At 38.8% G+C, this 25,363-nt stretch overlaps 1 protein-coding gene across 1 annotated transcript in view; it reads left to right on the top strand.

Moving 5' to 3' along the window:
- Window positions 1–25,363, top strand: part of niban2a (niban apoptosis regulator 2a) — a 194,888-nt gene that overhangs the window by 159,261 nt on the left and 10,264 nt on the right. The window contains exons 7-10 of the mRNA XM_072565549.1: window positions 2,105–2,209; window positions 12,095–12,257; window positions 17,875–18,062; window positions 22,494–22,655. Of these exons, the coding sequence (XP_072421650.1) occupies window positions 2,105–2,209; window positions 12,095–12,257; window positions 17,875–18,062; window positions 22,494–22,655 (618 nt within the window). The remainder of the gene's footprint in view (window positions 1–2,104; window positions 2,210–12,094; window positions 12,258–17,874; window positions 18,063–22,493; window positions 22,656–25,363) is intronic.

Genomic DNA, 25,363 nt, shown 5'->3' with positions numbered 1-25,363 from the left:
TTGTTTTCCCCACCATAAGCCACCTGTTTTTATTAAGGCTGCCCTGATTTCTATGAATAAATCTCTTTCTTTTTACCAGGAGTCTTTCATTATCAGATCGCATGTTGAATCATTAAGAATTAGCCTCCATACCAGATTTGGGAGCAGAAAAAAATCCATCTTCCTCAACGTAGTAGAAAGTGTTTGTCTGCAGTCGGAATTGGTCTTTAACAGGTGCTAGCGTGTGTGGGGTTTCATGAAGGATTGCTCTTTGGGGAGAAAGGACGTCCCAGGTTGGCAAATCTTTGCAGTGGCATAAACCAATGCCTTCAGGAAAGGGAAGAGAATTTGGAAAACAAGTATGCACTTTTTAAAAAATATTTTACTTGGGGGTTTTCTGGCAATTTTGTGTACCATGACTAGCCAATGAAAGGAGAACCTCTTATCAGCTGGTGCTCTACGAAATAATGGCAAACATTTACCATAGCGCCAGTCCCAATTGTTTGTTGGCAAAAGCTAAAGTTAACCCAATGGACAAAATGCAGTTATTTGTAACCCACAGCCTGCTGATTAATAGATGTTACTATTTTATCATTGTCTATGCTGTAATATTTTCCTCAGAAACCAGTCGACAAAATGCCTAGGATTTGAGTGAAACATTTCCCATCCTCCCCTGTTGAATGCCCCTTATTTCTGACATTTTTAAACTGTTGTGCCTCATTTCAACTCTCTCAACAGCAAATTGTTCAGTGTCAGTTTTCTTTATAATCTGAAACTTGCTCAATCACTAATATCCTTTTCCCCAAGCAAACAAACATGTAAGTACAATTATTTCCATCCTTCCTCAAAGTAAATTCCTGCAATTATATTTTCTTATGCATGTACCATTTTTGTAAATAATAGGTTGGAATTTCCTCCAGTATTCCAAATAGGAAATGCAACCACAGGAAAAGCTGCATATGCTGGGAAGCTGTTTTCTTTTTCATCCAATCTTTGCAAATGTTGATCAGTTTTTGGGACCTTCAGTATTATTTCTTCCTCCCTCAAGTGTTCTCCCAAAAGAACTAGTGCCTTTATACAGAAACACGATGACCTCATTTGGTTTTGTTCTCAAACCTTCTGTTCCAAAAGCTCACCAAGTTTAATTTTCAGTCAAAATCTGGTAATGTTCTTGTCAACTAAAATTTACCAAAAAGTTCTGTTTTGTTCATGAGGCCTTTGGTGGAATTTATGGAAGTACTATGTAAGAGAATGCAATTTCTTCATTAATTTGAAATGTTTTATTCAGCAAACATCTTATGACTTAATAAAAAAAAAAGTGTTCATTGCTGAACCATTCGAGGTGAATGGGTGATATGGAAAGTTATCATTTTTAGCAGATGGCTTGTGTAAATTTACTTTTACAACCAAGTTCTTTTGGTTATTACGTTGGCTCAAGTATTCTAATGTGCAAAAGATGTCTTTTCTCTGTTTATAGCACATGCTGTGTGCCTTTCTTAAACCACTTATTGCAAGAGTCGCATTTGTAATGTAGGCCAAGATCACCTCATAAACCCAGCATTTTAGTGCAGTTATTTTCAAAATAAATTTTGATCAGTGTTACTATGTGAGGGATACTAAAAATGGCCCTGTTTGGTCAAGGCATCTTTCAGATCTCCACTTTCAGACACTTGCACTTTACACTCGCTTGCTTGCCCCTTTGCTCCAAGCTCTCTCGGGAGTGTTAATGGCATAAAGGGAAACCTGGGACAAAGGAATCAAGAACATTAGACGACTATATTACTTTTTATTTGTTTTAATCTAGGTTTCATTCTGTATTGGAAAGCTAAAGTTTGTTGTGCAGTTGAAGTTTTGTAATGTCTTTAATTTGATTCATCATGATAAGAAAACTAAAGAAGTTCCATCAGTGATGAGTGATTTTTCAGGCTGTGTTGGTGATGGAAGCAAAGATAATGAATCCAGTTTCTTCTGGAAATGTTGGTTGGCCATCTGAGCTTAGGTGATGTAAAACTGATGAATCCAATATCTCACTGCCACTTGAAGCACTTGTAGTGGTGCAAAGTTATTGGCAAAGATCATTATCAAGTCTTTTTTTTCTTTCTTTCTCTTTCTCTCTCCCCTCAAGATCATAAGTAATCTGGTAATGGAGGAGCTTTTACCAGAACTGGGAACTGCAATCCAACCAAAGTTAAAGGGCAAGTTTCATGACCGACAGAGGGCCTGGATTCTGGTGAGTATTTATTCATTGAATGTATGTATCTAAACAAATTGAATGATTATCAGTTCTTGTACAAGCACAGGCACGTGCATTTACATTCTCCTGAGAACTGAGAAATTATAGAGAGATTTGTGCACTGCTGTCTTTAGAGATATTCACTTTCTCTCCGCAGCTGCTGCCAGACCTGCTGAGTTTCCCTAGCAATTTCTGTTTGTATGGCTGTCTAAAGTTTGGAGGAGCATGCAGAGAAATGTGAATGTGCAGGGAGTTATCGAGTCGTACAGCACAGAAACAGATCCTTTGGTCAGCATGGACTAGTTGGACCATAATCTAAACTAATCTAAGCAACCATAAACTAAACTAGTTAACCCTGCCTGCGCTTGGCCCATATCCCTCCAAACCTTTCTTACTCATGTACTTATCCAAATGTCTCTTAAACGTTGTGACTGTACCCACATCCACCACTTCCTCTGAAAGTCTATTCCACTTACAAACCCCTGTTTTTTTTAATATAAAAGTTGCCCAAATGTCTTTTTAAATCACTCTCCTCTCACCTTAAACATAGGTCCCTAGTCTTGAAATCCCCCACCCTAGCGAGAAGACACCTGCCATTCACCTTATCTAAACCTCTCATTATTCGAGAAAACTCTAAGGTCACTCCTCAACCATCTACAGTCTATGAAACAAGTCCCAACCTTTCTAGTCTCTGCTCTGAGGAAAATGTATCTTGTGGGATTACTTAGAACATCTTTTCCAAAGTACAAGTGGATTAAATGTCCTCCAATGCCATATAATTTTCAGTCAGACCTGTTCCCAACCTGTTCAGATACGTTATGGCACCTACCTGTGACAGGTGAGACTTGAGCCATATGTTCTAGCCCAGAGTTTGGGACTGTGCCATAAGACCTTCATGGAATCTGAGCTGAATTCCCAGCGGTAATTACTGTTTGTCATCCAGTCTCTAGAAATCAGAAATGCCTGATAAATCCTTTTCTAGCCTGTAATTTAATGAAGTCAAAGTTCTGAGCAGAATGATCAGCTACCATTTATTATCGCTTGGTATCTAGTTTCTTTCACTGGTTCTGACTGGGGCTCTGACAAGTGGTAATAGGACCAAGGAAAATCCTTAGTGTGCTTGACATAAAGACTTTATTCAGAATAAAATAGCTCATTTTGAAACTATCCTATCCAAACCAGTGCAAGCGTTTCTAAGTATGCTGAAGATCTATACCAACAGACGGTCCACAACTGAGTTCACAGCTACTATTCTAGTCAGAATAGAAACTGACTTGTCAGAACTCTGATTTTTTAGAATCCATTAAATTGTAACATGCTGAGAGTGCAATGTAATTATGTTCTGTGATTATTGGCTGGGTGTGTGTCATGCAGTAACAATGGAGAGACATGACAACAGTGAAGCTGTGTTCTCATGGGTTTTATTGAGCTATAGTTGAATACAACACAACTCCTTTACATTGCTTGATGACAAATGGAAGGTGGGTTAGTTGGTGCTTTAACTTACTAGGCGGGGGGTATCACTGAGTAAGCAAACAGTATTGCCAATCCTATTTTGAGGAATGAAGTTGGTTGTAATGTGGGACTGTTATCAAAGTGAGACATAACTGAAGTTTTATGTATTGATGTGTTTTGAATTGAATGTTAAACTTGATTTCAAGGTGCTTTTACAGGTTTTGGTGTCAGGAAGGCTTCCATACAAATTAATGAAACACAAACTGTGATGCTGTACAGTACAACAGCAGTTGAGATATGTCACCAATTATAAGTGCCAGACAGAATGCTGATAATGTAGTACAGAAGTCTTCATTGTTGCAATGTCATTCTTCGTGTTTAAATAACAACTTAATTGGAAACAACTGACAATTACATTGGTATCAAAAACTTGTTTGTTCTAGCAATTTGTTCTAATGAAATATCCATGTGGTTATGCTGGGCACCAATCTGAATTGGATGCATTATAAAGAGTAGGCATAGAGTTTAGATTGAGGGATCTGTGCCTCAGTCAGAGATTAATGAAGATTGCAGCCATGAAATGAAGAAGAGGTAAGTATCTTCATTGTCATTGGTCCGCCCTATTCACTGAATTTCTCCCTTCTTTGTAGCTGTTTCCAAAATAATTAAACCTCCGACAAATTTGTGAAGCTTGTGGTGAGGGTACTGTTGGGAATACAACATTACAATATCATAATGGTGATGAATTTCTTGTTTGGAAGGTATTTAACTCCTAATTGGAAGGTTGAAATGTCACAGTTGGACACGATGCCACCAAATTAATTGCGCCATTCACTTCTAAGAAATGATAATGAGCTCGAAGTTTTGGCCTGCTTGGTTTTAAATAATGATTACCTAGTTAAAAAAAACACGTCCAAGTAAATGTTCAGACACTATTTGTAGCATATATATTTCTCCTGAATTGAATATTTATTATGGCCAAATTTTATAAACACACATTGTGGCTAGCTTTGTTGAAATTGCTTAATAGTTTGTGATTACATTAAGACCAGAAGAAACAGGAACAGGTGAATGCTGCTTGGCCCCTCAAGCCTGCTCCACACTTCAAGAGGATCATGGCTGATCCAACATTCTTCTTGTCTATTTTCCTGCACTTTGCCTGTAACCCTTGATTGTCCTACTGGTCAATGATCTATTTATCTCAGCCCTAAATTTACACAAGTCCTCTTGTCCTCACACCTCTCTGCAGTAAGCAGTTCCAAAGACACTCTTCTGAGAGAAGAAATTCCTCCTCATCTCAATCTTATATTGGCATCCCTTCATTTTGACTCTGACCCACCTTACTCCCATGAGGGAATCATCCCGTCAGCATTTACCATGTCAGACCCTTTAAGAATCCTATATATTTCAATGATATCACCTCTCATTCTTCTGAACTCCAGTGAGTAGAGTTCTAACTTGTCTAATCTTTGCCCATAACACAATCCCTCCATACCAGGGATTATCCAAGTGAACCTTCTCTGAGCTGCCTCCAATGAAATCATCTTTCTTTAAATAATATTTCAAATGTGGTCGCACCCACCAACACCTTGCACTGTCACAGTAAGGCTTCCTACTCTGAACCCCTTGAAATAAGGGCCAACATTCCATTAGCCCCCCTGATTACCTGCTGCATCTTTTTTCATGTAAAAGTACCTCCTTTGTGTTGCAGTGTTCTGCAATTTCTCTCCATTTAAATAATCCTGTTCTTTTGTTCACCTTTCTAAAATGAACGACTTCATGTTTCCCCACATTTTAATTCATTTGCTCATTTGTTTTTTGCTCACTTCAGTAACCTCTCAACACCTCTCCCAATTATTTGTATCTGTTTTGCAACTTGCCTTTCCACTTATAGCCAAATTTACAGATGACAAAGATGTTAGAAGACCAGAAGACTTGGGAGCAGAAATTATGCCATTCAGCCCATCAAGTCTGCTCCTCCGTTCAATCATGGCTGATAGGTTTCTCAACCCCATTCTACCGCTTTCTCCCCGTAAACCTTGATCCCCTTGATACACAGAAATGAATCACCTTAAGAATCGCCTTAAAGAATTGTCCCTTAGGTCATAGAGTCATAGAGATGTACAGCACAGAAACAGACACTTTGGTCCAACTCCTCCGTGCTGATCAGATATCCCATCCCAATCTAGCCCCACCTGCCAGCACCTGGCCCATATCCCTCCAAACCCTTCCTATTCATATACCCATCCAAATACCTTTTAAATGTTGCAATTGTACTAACCTCCACCACTTCTTCTGGCAGCTCATTCCATACATGTAACCCCCTCTGCGTGAAAATGTTGCACCCTAGCTCTCTTTTATATCTTTCCCCTCTCCTATGCCCTCTAGTTCTGGACTCCCCCACCCCAGGGAAAAAAGCTTTGTCTATTCATTCTATCCATGTCTCATGATTTTATAAACCTCTATAAGGTTACTCCTCAGCCTCTGACATTCCACGGAAAATAGCCCGAGCCTATTCAGCCTATTCCTATAGCTCAAATCCTCCAATCCTGGAAACATCCTTGTAAATCTTTTCAGAACCCTTTCAAGCTTCATAACATCCTTCCAATAGGAAGGAGACCAGAATTGCCAGCAATATTCCAACAGTGGTCTCACCAATGTCCTATACAGCTGCAACATGACCTCCCAACTCTTGTACTCAGAACTCTGACCAATAAAGGAAAGCATACCAAATGCTGCCTTCACTATCCTATCTACCTGCAACTCCACTTTCAAGGAGCTATGAACCTGCACTCCAAGGTCTCTGTTCAGCAACACTCCCTAGGACCTTACTATTAAGTGTATAAGTCCTGCTAAGATTTGCTTTCCCAAAATGCAGCACCTCTCATTTATCTGAATTAAACTCCATCTGCCACTTCTCAGCCCATTGGCCCATCTGATCAAGATCCTGTTGTAATCTGAGGTAACCCTCTTCATTGTCCACTACACCTCCAATTTTGGTGTCACCTACAAACTTACTAACTGTACCTCTTATGCTCGCATCCAAATCATTTATATAGGTCCTTAAATCTTTCTCCTCCACCTTAAACCTACACCCCCTCCTTTTGAACTCATTCTAAGGAAATAACCTTTGCTGTTCACCTTATCTATGTCCTTCATGATTTTATAGACTGTGATAAGATCATCCTTAACCTCTGTGAATAAACATCCCAGCCTACCCTCCCTTATATCTTCACTTCCTCCAAGTCATTAAAGTTGCAGTCCCAGCACTGATCCTTGTGTAACACTACTGATTACAGGTGGCCAAACTGAAAAAGAACTTTTATTCCCAGTCTGTTTCCTGCCCATGAGTCGATTTTCTATGCATGCCAATAAACTACCTCCTACATAATGGGCTCTTAGCCTTATGAATTAACCTTTTGAGACGTATCTTGTCAAATGCATCCGGAAGTCCAAATGCAGTATCTACTAGTTTCCCTGCATCCCATTAGGAGTACATATGCATGCTTGATAGGAGAGATACAACAGCAAAATATATTGATACTGTTATGTGTTTATTTTGAGCAGTGATTTCTTTCCCAGATCATTTCCCAGTCTTACTAAAATAATCTGGATAATGCATGATTGACTGCTTTGTGCCCCCTTGCAGGGAGAAAAATAACTAATATCAAGTCTGCCCCTCATTGCAATAGCAGTGGATCAGAACCCTGAATAACTTATGGCCATATTGAACTTTTAGACAAAATGTATTTTCTTTTAAAACAAAGATTGCAAGCCAAGCCTTGATGATAATGTAACTTGTAAAACCGGAATCCATGGATTGTGTGAATCCATGGAATGTTGCACCTCGCAGGGACCAAGGAAGCTTCAAAGAGAGAGACTTCAAAAGGCACAGCTGCAAAGCAATCTAATTACTTGCTCAACAGGAACGTATCTCCTATCGTATCTCCTGGCTCTGGGCATAAGTTGAAAGGCATGTTTTACCCTTGTAGGAATATGCAAAAATGGTGTTTAAAAACCAACTGAAACCCCCCGATTTGTGTGTTAGTGGGTTGATGTATTTGTGTGGACTAGGTGTGCTGTAATGGTCACAGCTTCACCACAGCCACTGAACACCCCTGTGCTGCAGGTTTTAAAAAAAAAGACACTTTTTTTTATACACTAATGAAAGAAATCAGTGAAATGTTTCTGATGTTTTGTAGTTTGAGTCCCATAGCAGTACAGCTGCACTTCTGTACTTGCAGTCAACTAGCATCGACATTGTGAAAGGAAAATTTGAAATTTGAGCCAGATCTGTTAAATTTTGGAGCTATCAATCTTCAACATGTATCATTTGGTTTTAAATACTGGCAATGTTTCATGGACTAAAATGACTTTTGGATGGAGAAAATGCTGACCTAAAATAGTTCCACAAATCACCCAAACATAAATTGAGGGGACACTAGGAAACTAAGGTGGAATAAGTGAAACCATCAGAACTGAAAATATAATTTTGTCTACAGACACCGAAGCAAGTCAATTGAGGTCAAGAAACTGGCATCTTCTGTTTGTTTCCATGTGCCTGATATTGGACATGAAGGGTTGCCTTTGTGTTATCCAGTTTGCAAGAAAATAATAAGCTAGTTATGGAATACAAAGGAAACTGTATTTCAGCAGCTGCTTTTGAGCAAAATTGACAGAAAGGTAGATGGCTAGGTAGTAGTAAGGATTCTATTGCCTCCTGTTCCCTCCTTATCCCAAACAGTGGTTAGCGAAACAATCATTTATGAAGATATAGCTACAGATTTCACTACTCCCTCTTTTTGGGCATTTAAACGGGCATTGGATAGACATATGGAGGATAGTGGGCTAGTGTAGGTTAGATGGGCTTGGATCGGCGCAACATCGAGGGCCAAAGGGCCTGTACTGCGCTGTATTGTTCTATGTTCTATGTACTGTTGAAGAATCCAAATCACCTGTTAAATAACTCTGATCTCCTGCTAACATCTAACAGCTCCAACACTCTAAAACTGGTGCAGTTAGAAGATCTTATTTTGCATTGTCTGTGTCAGAAATGTTTTAAAATTGTTATTCCTGTTTCATTTTGCCTCTTTTTCTCTCATTTTGGGATAAAATTGATATCTTTCACTCAAATCTATAATCAGTTCCTTCATGTTAGCTCATACAATTTTTCAATTGAATGTGATAGCTGTATGTAAATAGAAATCAAAGTATTTATTGTGGCTGACCAAGTGGAAAGTCTAAAGTGGGAGAGAGTTACCTCCCCCAAAAGGTGGTCATAACAAATTGAGTCAGCATCAAAGCCCTGGCCACTTGGGCATTGTTACCAGTTTCCTAAAGTGTGCAGCTCACTAAATAGATAGTGAAAAGACCAATTTTTTCTCCTTTTTGCCATTCAAGTGATTTATATGCATCTTTAACTTTTAAACTTGCAACTTGGGATATTTATTAATGTGCTGACAATAGCCAATCCTTTTTTGCTATGAATTGAAATGTGTAAGATATTATTTTGTTGGCTCCTTCAATGGGTTACTGCACATAAGGATTAAATCTGGCATTGTGCCTTTTCACAATGATTGAGCCATTGTGTAGCCCAGAATCTGTTTACCTGAACTTGCTGTGTTATATTCACAGCATTTATTGATTTTGGAGGTGGGTAATTGGGTGGGGAACTAAAAGATTAAAAACACATGTTCCATTGAACAAGGAAAAGATCATCAGCAAGATCCATAACAGTGATGTTTTGGTCTGTCAACTTGTTAAATGAAATTGTTTCCTTCTGACTTCTAGTATGTAATACAATATCAGAGTATAATTCTGTACTCCTGAAATGAGCATATCACACAGAGCTACATCACATAAAAGATCTTCATTCAGTCCACACCAGGGTTTCTTCATATTTGTCAAGATATAGACATGCCTGAAGTAAATCAGAGCATTCACTTTTGCAGCAGTCTTTTCTGTGTCAATCTAGCATCCAGCAACAGCTAAGAAGTCGGGATGAAAACAAAGACGACTCTAGTTTCTGCTCAGATAGACTACGTAGTTTGCCTCCCCTTTTTGATTCAAAGAGATTTGAATTTCGGTCTGTATTACTTGCATTCAAGGTGGACCTCTTGCATTCATGTTCGTCTGCTGCTTGCTTTCTCAATTCTGAAGCAATACAGCACTAAATGATAAAACATCGAGAGTTTTACTGGACAGCCAGTGATTCAAGCTGAAAAAAAGTCAGGTCTGCATTTATCTTGTTTAAATTTAATTTATGCTTCCACCAATAACTAATGTTTTCAGGAGTCAAAGGGTTAGTTTGGTTTTAATGAAATGGAAATCTCTTCAGGTTTCATGTGCCTCCTTTGTTATTTGAAGATTTCTGTTCGTGTAGAAGTTGAAGTTGCAAACTTAATTATGGGGTAAGGTGAATGGGACGTAGCTTTTATTTACCATTTTAGTACAATACAAACAATGCATCGTATCACTGGTCTGTGTAAAGCCCCACTATATGAGACACGATCCTTATTCTCAATTTGTCTGATGCCATTGTGAATGGGATGGAACTTGTAGCCATGCATGCCTGCTCCTTGAAACATGTCTGAGTTATGTGAGTATGAGAATCTTTAGATTTGTGCCAATAATTGTTGGATGAGCCAGTCTTTTGAAATTGGTTTCAGCCAACCATCTGTCAATTTTGTTGATGTAGCTCACCAAATGGGCACTTGCATTCTGAAAGCAGATGCCTCCAGGCAGCAGCTGCAAACAACTTCTATTATAACTTGTATTGGGACAAAGTTATTACCATTTAAATAAGCAAAAGACAAGAAAACTGCTTTTATTTCTGGCTTTTGATGTTTTGTTTAGCAGCATTTCAGTAAATATTCTCACATGATGAACGCTTTCTGCTTCAGAATTTGAGGTGATAATCTTTCTCAACGAGCAGAAAAGATTGAATGCTTATTTTTCTTAGAATCTGTAATTTAAGCATCTACTCTTACAGCAGGTTGAAGATTAAACTTGCTTACACCAACACTTTTTATATAGAGAGGAAGTTGAAAAATTGCTTTGTGAGGCTTCTCATGAAGATATTATCATTTTTGAAAAAGATGTTTGAAGGTTAATACAAGAGAACGATGAGAAAACTTGCTTACCCCCAAAATAAACTTGGAACCCCAACAAACGTCTGGAAAAATTAGATGCAGCTAAAGATTAGTTCTCATCTAATTTTCTGGATGAGTTACTATCTTGAAGCTTGTTTCTGTTATTAACATTCCCAACATTTCTTTACCCTGACAGTTCCTCCTGAGACAGAGCTACCTCCATGTTTTCTGGTGTACACACAGCCAGCCCAGTTTAAAAAGTAACCAGTTTCTAAAGCTGGCTGTGAAAAAGAATTGTTTTGTTTTAACTTTTTTTTTTCCCCCCCTGATAGGTTTGCTTATGTGTTCTGCAATGCCAGTTGTTGCCATACAACTTGATGAATTGATAAACTCAGGAAACAAGTCAAAGAATTGTTTATTCTCATGCATACACAAGGAGTGCTAGTTTTATCACTATGAAGTGTAAAAACAACTCTGGATGTAAACAGCATCTGCTTTTTATAAAGTATTATGACATGTTCACATTTCTATTGTTTTTCCACAGTTTATAGAGGCATGACCTGTACTTCACACAAGGCTGGCACTATCTTGCTGATAGTGTGGTTCTTCCACTCTGAGCCTGCCTTTGTATATTTGTGGCTTCCCCCTTTTTTAGTTTTCAGTATTTTAAATTTAACCCTTAACTAGCAAATTGATTCAACCCTTTCCCCTGTGTACTGTGACCCTGTTACATTGACTCTTTTTTTCTGAGTTTCTCTAATGCTTCATGTTTTGCTTTGTCCTTTGTGCAATGCTCTGATTCAGAAGCTCCCTTCCTGTCAGCACTTTGAATGTACTTGCACTGAGTGGACTGTGGCAGTTCAAGAAGGCAGCTTGCCACTGCTGCCCTGAGGGCAGTTAGGGATGGGCCATAAATGCTGGCCTGGTCAGCAAAGCCCAGACCTGGTAAGTGAATTTAAAAAAATTGAAATACAATGGCCAACATCAAGTAAATCTGTGGTTATAACTGAGTTCAGAATATCTACCAAGTAACTTATCACCAAATGAGAGTCAGTTTTGCTGCTGGTTAATTTGTACTAAATTGTTAAAATAAAGTTATGGTCAAGCATTCATGTCACCTTGAGATTCCAAGTGCCTGATGATATCCAAGAGTCATGTAACATGGTTACATTTGTAAATGTAACCATTTCATTTGGCAGTTGTAAAACATTTGGCGTTTAACATGGTTAACAGTCTTTTATGATTCTGCTCACAAATTGACTGGAAGCAAGATAAAATTACTTTTAACATCATAAAGCTGTTTGCATTTGAATTTTGCTGCCTTTGTTTTCATTAGCTCACCGAAGCTGTGCATAAAATGGTTCTGGCGCAGACAAAGGCCCGATATGAAGCTGTCTTACGGAAGTGTGAGGAAACCCGTCCTGGACTGGAAAGCAGGATTCGCCCAGATATGGACCAAATTATCAGTTCAAAGGAGCATGTGGGAAACAAAATCAGAGGTCAGGCCACATCTCCAACCAATGGGATTGGGGATATTTGAGAGTTAATAGTCAGACTGACTTCACGTTGTCTTTTTTTTCCCAGAGAATCGATGATACCGAGCTCATGAGCATCTTTTGGTGAATAATGCAACTTGCAAGTTGTCACTGTATACATGAATTATGTTTCACAAGTCATTTTCTTGTGTAAAAGCTTTAGAACAAGTTGAAGGGGTAAACTGACTTGTTTGCTTGTCCCATTCCTCCAGTGGTCCTATCAAAGCTTGAATTTAAAAGTAGTGGTTGATAGTTATGTAAGTGAATCTATCAGACTGTGTGCGTTTAGTTCAGTTATGGAAATATGTCCACTGGGTTTCTTTAGGAAACAAAATAAATTCATTAAAGTTAATCCAAATTTAATCAAGCAAAGATGAAATGATTATTGACAAATGGTTTCATCCCGATGAAGGGCTTTTGCTCAAAACATCGATTTTCCTGCTCCTCTGATGCTGCCTGACCTGCTGTGATTTTCCAGCACCACACACTCGACTCTAATCTCCAGCATCTGCAGTCCTCACTTTCTCCTTACTGACTATTCAGTCAACCTTGAACTGATGCTGTTAACCTATTGAAAGACTTGCCACGAACCCCAGCCACTTGACTAAGCAAGAGTGGAATATACTGTTCCCTGAATGCTGCAATGTATACTGATTGGCTGGCAGTGTAAATGGAAACAAAAGAAAAATAGATTTTATCACAAGATTGATACCATTCATAGGCAAACTGGAACAATATAGACCAAGCTTTGAGCTTTGACTCTGATCTGCACATGTTTACTTATCCTCCGGTCCATCTAGTACCAAACATTCAATCAGTTATTCCACAACTGGTAGAACTGTATTATGAATAAGTATTTTCTTTGAAAAGAACCGTTAATGAAAAAAGGTTCTGCCTGCAAAGTATAGAACTTGACAGACTAAGTTTTATAAAAATGGGTAGCCCAGCCTTTGATTTGACACCCACTGAAGTGCAAGCAGAGAAGTGGAGTTTTTAAACTTGAATGCTATAAAATGACGTTGAACGCTGCCAGTGTTTTGAACATGGATTTTAAACATAAGCATTCATGATAAATTGGCTACTGCCCTGTTAATGGAGATTTCTACTAGGGCACATGTATTCATCCACTTCATGGCTTTGTCTTGTTTTCAAAAGATTTATACCCTTGAAACCATAATAGTACATACCAGGAAATTCTTTGGATTATTTCTTTTAAGTTACTAAATTCTTGAGTTGAAACTGTACAGTTGGACTAATGGTCAGTTACTTACATTGTGTTGATGCCTACTGACTACTTTTTTTTTCTAGCAATTTCTTTTAAACTATATTGTGGCTGTGATTTCTAAATCCCGCGTTATTTGCCATTGTCTCTTCCTTATATTTTTCTGTTTTCAACTCGATGTTTGTCACTAACCTGGCCACTTTGAGGTATCAGAAATGCTGACTACAAGCAGCATAGATGTGGCTTGAACATCTCAGGATATCATGTTGCCCTGGTATAAAACACAAACCATTCTACAGTTAACTTTCAGTTAATCTAAATTCCTCTTCTCTGCTGCCTTCACGCTCTAATGGTGAGAAACTTGCATATTTTCTCAGTTGTAAAACAGAACACATTTCTATGCCACTTTTTGTTGGAAAAATCAGAAATTATTCTTTTTGCTTCTCTCATTAATATGAATATTTGCCTCCAACTCCATCTCCCTTAATAATTTTACTAGTTATGTCCAGCGAAATAGAACTGCTGTAACACTACTTGGATCAGTCTGTTCCATTTCATCAAGATTGCTTTTACAACACAGCTGCTCACCACTCTGCTAACTCCAATGATACCTTTACTTCAAGATTTAGCTTTTCTCAGCTAGCCTCCACACACTTGCTGCTCTAATAGAGAGCATCACATTAATGACAACATAAAGCCCAGGAATGCCATTACTCAAAAAGAAACACTTATCCATTTCCATTTACCCTCTCTTTCTCTCTCCTCCCTTTCCCAATCATTACTTTCTGTCTATCAATTTAGAGATATTTATCCCTTCCACTTCAAATGCATTCACCATTGTATCCTGGTGAGATGGACACCATTGTGTCAATTTGCAGCACGGTGGCTCAGTAGTTAGTACTGCTGCCTCACAGCGCCAGGGACCCTGATTCAATCCCAGCCTCTAGCAACTGTCTGTGTGGAGTTTGCACACACTCCCTGTGTCTGCGTGGGTTTCCTCTGGGTGCTCCGGTTTCCTCCCACAGAGCAAAGATGCGCAGGTTAGGTGAATTAGCTATGCCAAATTGCCCATGGTGTTCAGGGATGTGTAGGTTAGAATCATTAGTCAAGGGAACTGTCGAGTAATAGTTGTGGGGAATGAGTGAGACCCTCTTCAGAGTGTCAGTGTGGAATTGTTGGGCCAAAATGACCTGTTTCCACATTGTTGAGATTCTATGTAAAGCCATTGAATGTCAAAGGGAGATGATCATTGCTGGCACAATTGTCACTTGTCTCTTGGGAGAAATAGCAAGTGCACTGGTGGTAATTTTCCAAAGTTCTCTGGGCTCTCAACTTGTACAGATTATTTGGAGTTGAGGACTACGTGTAGTGTGTTAAAGTTTGCAGGTAACACAAAGATGAGTGGCAGAGCAAAGTGTGCAGGGGACTGTGAAACTTTGGATAGAAACATAGATACAGTGAGTGGGCAAAGGTCTGGCAGATGTGATCAATGTTAATAAATGTGAAGTCCTCTATTTCAGTCGGAGTAACAGTAAAAAGGACTGTCATTTGTATTGCAAAAGTTGCAGTGTGCTGCTATGCAGAGGGACTTGGGTGTCATTGTGCATGAATCTGAGGGTTGATTTGCAGGTACAACAAGAAATTAGGAAGGCAAACAGAATTTTGTCTTTAATTACTAAAGGGGTTGAGTTTAAAAGCAGGAGATTATGTTGCAGCTGTTCTGGATGATGGTGAGGCCATATCTGGAATACTGTGTGCAGTTTTGGTCTCCTTACTTGAGAAAGGATATACTGACACTAAAGGGGGTACAGAGGAGGTTCACTAGGTTCATTCCAGAGTTGAGGGGGTTGGCTTTTGCAGAAAGACCGGGATTTTGTACTGGGATTATATTCATTAGAATTCAGAAGACTTGGGGTGGGAGGTGAATCTTCTAGAAACGTAAAAGATGTTTCTCTAGAGTACAGAGGGTGTCTCCACTGGCAGGTGAAACTAGGACTAGAGGGCGTAGCCTCAAGAGTTTAAAGAGAGCAGATTTAGGACTGAATTGAGAAGGAACGATTTCACCCAGAGGGTTGTAAAGGTATGGAATTCCGTGCCTAGTGAAGAAGTTGACGTTGCTTAGTAAATGTTTTTAAAGCGAAGATAACTTTATTTTGAACAATAAAGGAATTAAGGGTTATGGTGAGAAGGTGGGTAAGTGGAGCTGAGGCCACAAAACAATCAGCCCTGATCATATTGAATGGTGGAGCAGGCTCAAAGGGCCAGATGGCCTACTCCTGCTCCTGGTTCTTATGATCTTCTGTCTCATCTTGAGTTTTTTTTTCAAATTCTTGTGCATTCCTGCCCTATTCACTAGTCAGATCTTCAGTTCCTTTTGCTTTGCCATTTATTGTTACTGTAGGTTCTGCTATAACACGAGTGTCTTCAACGTGAATTGATTATAATGCGATTGAAGAATTTAGACCATTAGTTGTAGAATGTGAGCTTTCCTTATCTGTATTGGCTATAACCCGATTCTGGTCCCGTTAGTTTAAGTGGTGCTGCTATTATGCAATTTTCTTACAATGTGGGATCGCGCAGGAATGGAGCTATGGTGTTATTATGAGAGCAGATTGTATTATAGTCACTTTTCCCTTTCCATCTGTAGCTTTTTTTCCAGTCTCTCTCGATTACATTGAGCTTTCTACTTCTTGCTTTTATTTGTTTCTACTAATTGTTATTATGTGCTTTTGCATCTTTTTTTTGTCTGATTTGTCAGCACCATAATGTGTGTTCCACACAAGAAGGCAGATTCTTGTCATGGGCCCTTTTCACTTTTCAATAATATCCTTCAATTTTCAAGTCCTCCAGTATTGATATTCTTTTCCATTCTCTTCCTTTTTTTGTTTAGTCTTCTCCCCCACCCCTTTCATTATATCTCTTTCCAGTTTTTTACTTTCCAAGATGTGCCTTATCCAGTCTCTGTCTTTTCCTAATTACAAATAAAAAATTTATTTATTCATTCCCTATTCTCCACACTTCATTTGTTACTTTTAATATCCAGCTGATCCTTTCTATTCTTTTCCAGTCCCCATTTCAATGTTATTTAGCAAGTTAGTTTCAACTGGGTAGTCTGCACAGTCCAAGTCCCTCATCCATAGACCAGAGGACTCAACATCGAGTTCTCCAATTTCAAATAATCTCCCTGCTACCAACTAGATTCATTCTTCTCATTGACCAACCAGGTTGTACCCTCCACCTGTCTTCACCTATCCACACTTCAGCACCCTGCCCCTGCCACCCCCTTTATCTGCAGCTCTGCCTACACACACCCCCAGTGCTAAAGCAGGGTTACACCAAAAACATTAACTTCTCCACCTCCTGATGCTGCCTGGCTTCCTGTGTTCTTCTAGCCTCCTGCCTGTCAACCTCATCCATAGCAAGCAGTACTCCAAAACAACCCTCCATTCCTGATGAAGGACTTTTGCCCGAAACGTCAATTTTACCGCTCCTCGGATGCTGCCTGACCTGCTGTGCTTTTCCAGCACCACTCTGATCCAAACTCTGGTTTCTAGCACCTGCAGTCCTCACTTTTGCCTAACACTCCAAAACAAGTCCTTTTTGATTTTGTTTCTTCAGTTTTCTGGTTCGTATTTGTCTAGTCTTTCTATTTACAGACTCATCCGTCATTACCCTTTATCTCACTACTTATTTCATTGCTGTTTTAGTTGCCTTCCTTCAATGAATAAGACTCTTTTTATTCAAATGTGTATCATTTTGGTTTTGTCAATGTTCACTTTCATTCTGAAGCTCATGCCTGTTCTACTAACCCAAATGCAAGTTCTGATATCAAGCACAAAAGAAAGATTACATGTTTTTTCATCTGAAAATTTAATTGATATTTACTTCTGCCATCAAACCATAACACCAGATTCAGAATTTACAAACACCCCTACCTTCAGAAGCTATGATCAGACATTGAAGAGGATTCATGCTAAACAACTTGCTTGATGAATTTGCTTCCAGTTTTGTAGGGTTTTGACTCCATGTTGACCATTCTGTGTTGCTATTAATTCCCTGTACAGATTTCTTGAACCTCCATCTCTCTGATACCCCATATGCCTTGTATTACTTTCAAGACCACAATTGACATTTTTTTCAGAAGCTGCAAAATAAATATATAATTCCTATCCAAATATTAAACCGCATTAACTTAGTAGTTTTTATGTTGGGTGTTGCTCTGTCTTCCTGGAATCCGAGTGGGTCTTTCTGATCTGTAAGGATGATTCATGCAAATTTGTTCTTTTGCTTCATACATTGCTGTATTTTAACATCTCTTGATCCGAGTTCATACTAACTTGCTTTCTTCTCCTGGTTTAGTTTACGTAATGCCTAAAGCCGAAGCTTGTGTTCGAAATCAAGTGCAGCCTTATATCTCATCCATCCTTGATGCTTTGATGGGCCCAACCAGCAGGGGATTTGCTGAAGTCAGAGACCTGTTCTTCAAGGAGATTGTGGAAATGAACAAGAATGTTCTGAACGAAGGAGGCCAGCACAAGCTGGGAGAGGTGAGAAATTCCAACACAGCACTGTGTGCTGAAGTAGGATTAGCTGGTTTATTGCAAGTTAAGACTTGAGGAAAGGGGATGGAAAAGAAATGAGGTCATAACACTGACCTCTTGGCTGCTGTTAGGGTGTAGAAGATGCCAATTCTTTCAATCATTTGGTTTGAGTAAAGCAGTTAATTTTGGATTTTGAATATCACAATGGCAAGTTTCAATACTTAACTCTTGTCCTCTTAGATGTGAGCACCTTGCCCTTGATTAGGTTTAAGAAAGGAGGAGGAGAAACTAATTGATGAAGATAACTAACTTTGCTGAAATCTGGTTTGCATAATGGGACTGGATCTTGGATGTAACCATGTAGTCCATATTGAGGAAACTGACAAACTGTCCATTGTTTGCTCTGTCTGGCACATACCTCTAAATTCCACATCAATGTTTTTTGTCTTAGGTCTGCTATATTTAAATGGCTTTTTGAAAAGATATGCAAACCATATCCACTGAATTTTTTGCTGTCTTCTATTGGGGTATGAGTGAATTTGATCAGATTTAAAGTATGACTTGTAGTAATTAACTTGTTCCTTCAAGCACCAAGTGAGCTTATGTTGTCCAGCCTTGTGAAAAAATGGAACTTAGCTGCTGATGAGCTCTAAATACACTTTGTAACACATTCCATTTGTATGACTTGGGAGGAAAGCCAGATCCCTGCTACCTGGCACTAGCATTGTTGGGACTTTGTGTTTCCAAATTTGGAAGGCGAGAGTCCAGAATAAATTGTACCCTGTGTAACTTGGCAATGGCTGAAGAAACCTTACTGGCTGAAATTCCTAGATTTATTCTTGCCTTTGGAAGGAAAACATCACTGAACCCCCAGTTAGTATAATTAGTAAGTTTGCAGATGACACCAAAATTTGAATATGTAGTGGACAGCGAAGAAGGTTATCCGAGATTATGACAGGATCTTGATCAGATGGGCTAATGGGCTGAGGAGCGGCAGATGGAGTTTAATTTAGATAAATGTGAGGTGCTGCATTTTGGACAGTTACATTCACCGATTCCATTTTCTTTCCTCTTCTGCTTTCCACATGGGATTGCTTGAACCATTGGGTGCCCGGTGATTTTTGCTTCTTTTTCTATAATAGAGCAACTACTTTGACCTAATTTCTCTGTAACCAGCTGATAATGGTCTTAGTAGTTCGACAAACCTAGTGTTCACAACCTTGATAAAAGCCAAGTGTGATTGCTCCCCCCTTCACTGATTACTATAAAACCAGTGACCTACCTATTGGATAAACCCACCCTATTCCTTGGTGAAAAGCAAAATACTTCAGATCTTGGAACTCTGAAATAAAACAAGATGGTATCTTGCATTGGCATGCCATTAGAAGGTGAGGGTAATATTTGCACTCTGAGTGGATCTGTACTGCAAAGCCATCATGCAATCTTCATTTAGTCTCCACAATGTAGTGGAGACTGCATTATTAGCAGCAAATACCAGATTGAAAAGAAAATTCAAATAAATCCCTGCCACACTTGGAGTGTGTGTTTGGGACCATGAACATTTTGAGGAGGTTAAAGAAAACAAGTCTTAGACTTCCTGTAATTTGATAGGAAAGAACCATGAGAGGTTGGTGAGGTGTTGGAGGTAATCAAAGAGTGAGCTAAGATATCACAGAGGCATAGTCCCTATGAAATGCTGATAGCAGAGGAGATGGTGCATTTGGTGATGGTTTCATAACTGGAGATGTCAGAGGACAATCCTTTGAATATGGAGGCTAGTAGTATAGAAAGTAAGGACAAGGGAAGCATTATCATGGTTATGGGAGAGAGGGGGAGAAAGAAATATTGATTTTTATTTTCCCCAGTTCCAAGTAAGAGCTGGGAGCAGCACCAGTTCAGGCATAATATACCAGAAGGAGATGTGGGAGTGGCCCCAAGTAGAATTGGAGCAAGGAATTTCTTTCACCCACCAGCAAAAAGAGCCATATCTAGAGCCCATTTGGGAACCTATAACCACAGCTTATACTTAGAGGACACAAGACCAGTTCAAGGGAGAAACTAATCACTGAGAATAAGCTCCGCCAAATGGAGGAAGGTGTTAGATGGAGACTGTTTGTTTGGGATTTTGTTGAAGGAAGAAGTGGAGGCCCTGAGACCACCATGGTGAACACTGAGATGTAGAAGAATTGGATGTTCATGTTGAAGAGGAGATAGTTGGGACTAGGAAACTGAAATTTGTTATAATGATCAAGGGTGCTCTATATAGGTGGGAAGAGACTAGACCAGGAGAAAAATAAGTTGAGATACTTAGCAATTGAGGCAGAGCCTGTATTTACATTATAATTTTCACAACCTTAGGAGGCCTCAAAGTTCATTACGTTCAAATGACTGCTTTTTGAATTGTATACAAATATCACACAAACATCAGATAATGACCAGTTAAGTCAATTTGGGCAATTTTGCGTGACAGTTTAATTTTTCATTTGAAAGACAGTACCTTTTCTCACTTTTTTTTTGCTAACTTTTCTTTGTTTTCTTTTCATTGTTAGGGAAGCAGTAAAATGGAAAATTCTGTGCTAATTTATCCTGGTTCCATGTGTATTTTTAAATCTGCCATGCAGGCAAAAATCACTTTTTTCCATTTCAAATGTAGTTTCCTCCAGAAATCCAGCCTTTAACACAATTCTGGTATTCCTCACTGGCTTGCACTGAATGTGTTTTTATTGCAATTGCTATTGCTAATATATGCTTGTAGCTGCAAATTCTTTATTCCATTTTCTTCTGGGATCGGGTTTTAGCTTTTTGTTTTTTTTTCCAGTTGTATGACCTTTACTTAATTTCCCATACTGAAACAATTTATATCCAGGTCTCTGTTTTCCCAAAGTTCCCTTGCTGCATGCTGTCTACACTCTGGTTTTTTACACTGAATCCAGTGAAGTAATTTCCCTTCCCTGTGGGGTCAGTAATACATTGACCTGAGAAAACAATGCGGAGCACAACTTTCAAATTGCTGTCTCATCCCCACTATCCCCGTCCATTTCCTCCACATTTTCCCTACTCTGATGGTTGCTTAAATTTTAATCTAATCAGATTTCAATGAAAAGGTCTATAAACTTTATAATTGATTTTCTTTCCAATATTCAGTTTTTGTTGTACTCTGTCATAAGATTGTGTCTTCACAATTTAAATTCTTGTTTTATTCTCTGTAAGTTGGTGAAATAGAAGGTCAAAATGTTTCCTTAGCAATTTGTCAAAGCGTACTGTTTTAATTCATATGGTTTGGTTAAGCGATAAAAGTTCTCTTCAGAAGAGAAATGTCATAGTTCAAGGCCAAATTCAGACATTGCTCTCAGTCTACACTGTCACAACTGAGAGGATATGATATTGTGGGTAGTGCTGCCTTTCAGATAAAGAATTAAACTATCAACCAAAACTGGTTAACTAATAATTTAACAGATTTTTATGGGTTGTGTTTGTATACAATTCAAAAAGCAGTTAGTTGATTGTAATGCGTTTTGAGTCCTCAGGCTGTGAAAGGTATATTATAAATTCAAGTTGTCCCTCTGTCTCTTTCTCCCTCAACTGCTGATGCCATATTAATTGCATTTTATTCTACATTGGTGGGGGGGAATTAACTGAACATTCAGTTAGTAGAGGTCTTGTGGCACAGTGGTAGTGTCTTACCTACTCCAGAGGTGTGTAATGACATCTCTGAACAGATTGACTTTTTTTTTTAAAGTTAGTTTCCTATGCGTAGATGAGACTAAAAGTATGGTTTGTGTTTGGAGTTGTCTGCTTGTAATGTGTAACTCTTTAGGTAAATGCAGAACTCTCGGAAGATTGGCTAAAGTCCTGTCCTTCAATTTGCGTTCTGGAATAGAATATTAGTAACATATTTAGAAACAAAATAATGAAATCAAATTATATGTTTGTTCTATAGTTACTTTGCAAAGAAATAACTGCTTTTGAAAGTTGACATTATTTCAGACAGTGGTGTAATGGTATTATCACTGGATTAGTAAACGAGATCCCAATCTAACATTCTGAGGACATGAGTTCAAATTTCACCATGACAGATGGTGAAATTTTAATTCAATAAAAATCTGGAATTAAAAAAAAGCTAGTCTAATGGCTACTGTTTATTGTAAAAGGTCATACAGTTCATTAATGTCCTTAAGGGAAGAAAATTTGCGCACAATCTCTGAACCAGTAACAGATCTGTCTGATATAAAGCTACAAAATATAAGACCCCTGCAAATTCCACAGAATTGATATTTAGGTTTGCAAAGGCATAATTTCAAATAAAAAGATAAGACTCTGTAATAGACTAAATTTAATAATGGGTAAAAGGATCCATTTTCTGATGAGCAGCAGACATTAAGGCTAAAGTCCTAAAACAGGAAGAGTACTTGACTGCTGTTATATTGTGATCTCCAGTACATGGAAAAGCTGAGCGTGCTACCTTACCACCCAGTGAAGATGCAAAGCTGCTATGAGCACCTAGAGCAGCTGCAGCCACAGCTTGAGGGCCTTCAGCAACGCTTTGATCTCTCCAGTCCAGCGGTGTTTGTCCAGCGCGGTCAGATTCTGATGAGAGAGGTAAGCTTTGGCAATCTGCTCAGTCAATTGTTAATGACTGTTAGTGAAGAGGTTCAAACCATTTGTTTCCAGACGGTACTGCTTGGTGTGGATTGCAAGTCAAAGGATTATAGAGAACCAAAATCCTCAGGATTAATGTAGAATGATGGACAAATGAAAATTATCCTTCACACTTGACCCACAAAGTATCTAGTGCTGTTGTTATATATGTAGTCTGGCCCCCTGTTATTCATTTGAATTTGGATTTGCCAAGTCTCCAGGATATAATCCTGAGCAAAGCTGGAGGAAAATTATAGGAGCATTGAAAATAATTATTTTCTTTCTTCTATTGCTTTTTTATGGTGCTATAAGAAAATATTCAAAAATACGAGAGAAGGGAGAAAGACTACATGGCTGTTAAATGTCATTCAGTCAAGTAATGTTTCATCTTTCGGCTGTCCAACAGATGTGGAAGGGTAAATACGTTGGCAAACCTGTTGGAGGAGCATCTGGGCGGTTTGTGTTTTGAAATCTAAGAATTGGAAAGTCTATTTGGGTTGGGAGACCGTACTAAATCTACATAAAATTATTACCTCCCAAACTTTGTAGCAGTAGTAAAGCTCTTTTGTGATATACATCCTTTCAATGGTGCCAAATCATTAGCTATGTCTGTGAATTTTCATGTTGAATGACTAATACCCCTGTACATCATTCAAACTGCACTGGCCTACATGGCAGCAATTTTATGGCCTCCTTGGCTAAACTGATACCAGGAATCTCTTCAGAAGACTGAAGCTCTAACTTCGTTCAGAAAAAGTCATATTTGGCTTTTGCCTGAGATGAAGATTCAACTAAAGATTGTGTGATTTAAGCTTGAGCATTGAACAAGGACTGGAGGTTTTGAGCTATAGGGAGAGTCTGAAGGCTGGGGCTTTTTTCCCTGGAGTGTGGAAGGCTGAGAGCTTGTAGAGGTTTCTAAAAATCATGAGGGACATAGATAGGATAAATGGACAAAGTCTTTTCCCTGGGGTTGGGGAGTCCAAAGCTAGAGGGCATTGGATTAACGTGAGGGTGGAAAGATTTAAAAGGGGCAACCTTTTCATGCAGAGGGTGGTAAGTGTATGGAATAAGCCGCCAGAAGACGTGGTGGTACAATTACAACACTTAAAAGGCATCTGGATGGGTATCTGAATAGGAAGAGGTTAAAGGCATTTGGGCCAAATGCTGACAAATGGGACTAGATCAGATTGGGATGTCTAGTCAGCATGGACAAGTTGAACTGAAGCATCTGTTCCGTGCTGTGTGACAATAAGTAATCAGCACTAACCATGCGAACAGATTAAATGTGCTCCAACCAAATTTCCTGATGTTGGCACAAATAAAAGGTAGCAGAGTGGAGTTTACTTCCCTTTAAGAGTGAAAATGCAGTACTGCCTTTTCAGAATGTACAAATGGAGTTACATTTTGAATAGTTATTGGCCTCCAGGAAGCTTAGCTTATATATCCTTTCTCGGCAAGAAAATCAAATTGGGATTATAAAATGGGTCTGTGTTTTTGAGAGAGGTCTGTTCTGTTTGCCTAGCCTGATTGAATTAAGAGCTTGATTTGTTGTTACTTGTCTTTGTTTTTACAAAATGGGTAGCGATGTCAACTCCATTAACACCACGTGTAAAAAGGTGGTTTTCTCTTGGGTTTCAGAAAATGAATAGGTTTTTCAGTTGATTTTTAAAACTGAACATGCTTCGAGGAAATTCTCCAATCTCCAATAGTTGCTAATAAAATCTATTTTAGATCAAAGCTATTAAGTCACAATCTAATTTATATTCTGGATTCCTGTCATCCTTTCAAAAGAAATGCTCATATCCTTCAGATTCTTCTCAAATTAATGTTTCTAAGTTAGGCCACCTGTTTTGTTTCCTGTTTTTTTCCCCCCCTAATAACACGCCGTTGGCAAATTAGTTCTTCAATGTAGGCAGGAAGTATCTTTCACTCCCTCTAGTGTTGAGGTAGAGATGATGAAAATATCTCAAATCGTTTTGGCCAAAGGTAACTGAGCATTGATTTATGATGAACATTAAATTATTATTAAAACCAGATGAAAAAGAAAATTGATTTTCTGCACAACTACCTCTTGGGTCAATCCTCAATACGGCATATGACTAAAATCTCCTTGCTAAACAATTCTGAAGAATTTGAGCTATAGGGAGAGACTGAAGAGGCTGTGTTTTTTTTTCCCCCTAGAGCATCGGAGCTTGAGGGGTGACCTTCTAGAGGGGCATGGAGAGGATGAATAGCAAAGGTCTTTTTTCCTAAGTTAAGGGAGTCCAAAACTAGAGGGCATAGCTTAAAGGTGAGAGGGGAAAGATTTAAAAGGAACCTGAGGGATAAGTTTTTCATGTAGAGGCTGATGCTTGTACAGCTGCCAGAGGAAATGGTAGTGTCTATTACAATTACAACATTTTAAAAGGCATTTGGATGGGTATATGAACAGGAAGGGTTTAGAGGGATATGGGTTATAAGCTGGCAAATTGGACTTGGTCAGATTGGAATGTTTGGTCTGTGTGGATGAGTTAGATCAAAGGGTCTGTTTCCACACTGTATGACTCTGACTCCATAATTGCACTATCCAAATCTGAAGCTTGGAGAATACAGTGTCTGTATGTCAATGGCTATCTTTATCAAAGGAGATGTATTCTACAAGGCTTGTCTGATTAATTTCTGATTCCTCT

This window comes from Chiloscyllium punctatum, chromosome 49, assembly GCF_047496795.1.
Source record: "Chiloscyllium punctatum isolate Juve2018m chromosome 49, sChiPun1.3, whole genome shotgun sequence".
NCBI classification, from domain to species: domain Eukaryota; kingdom Metazoa; phylum Chordata; class Chondrichthyes; order Orectolobiformes; family Hemiscylliidae; genus Chiloscyllium; species Chiloscyllium punctatum.
This window is presented reverse-complemented; position numbering and strand designations above follow the sequence as displayed.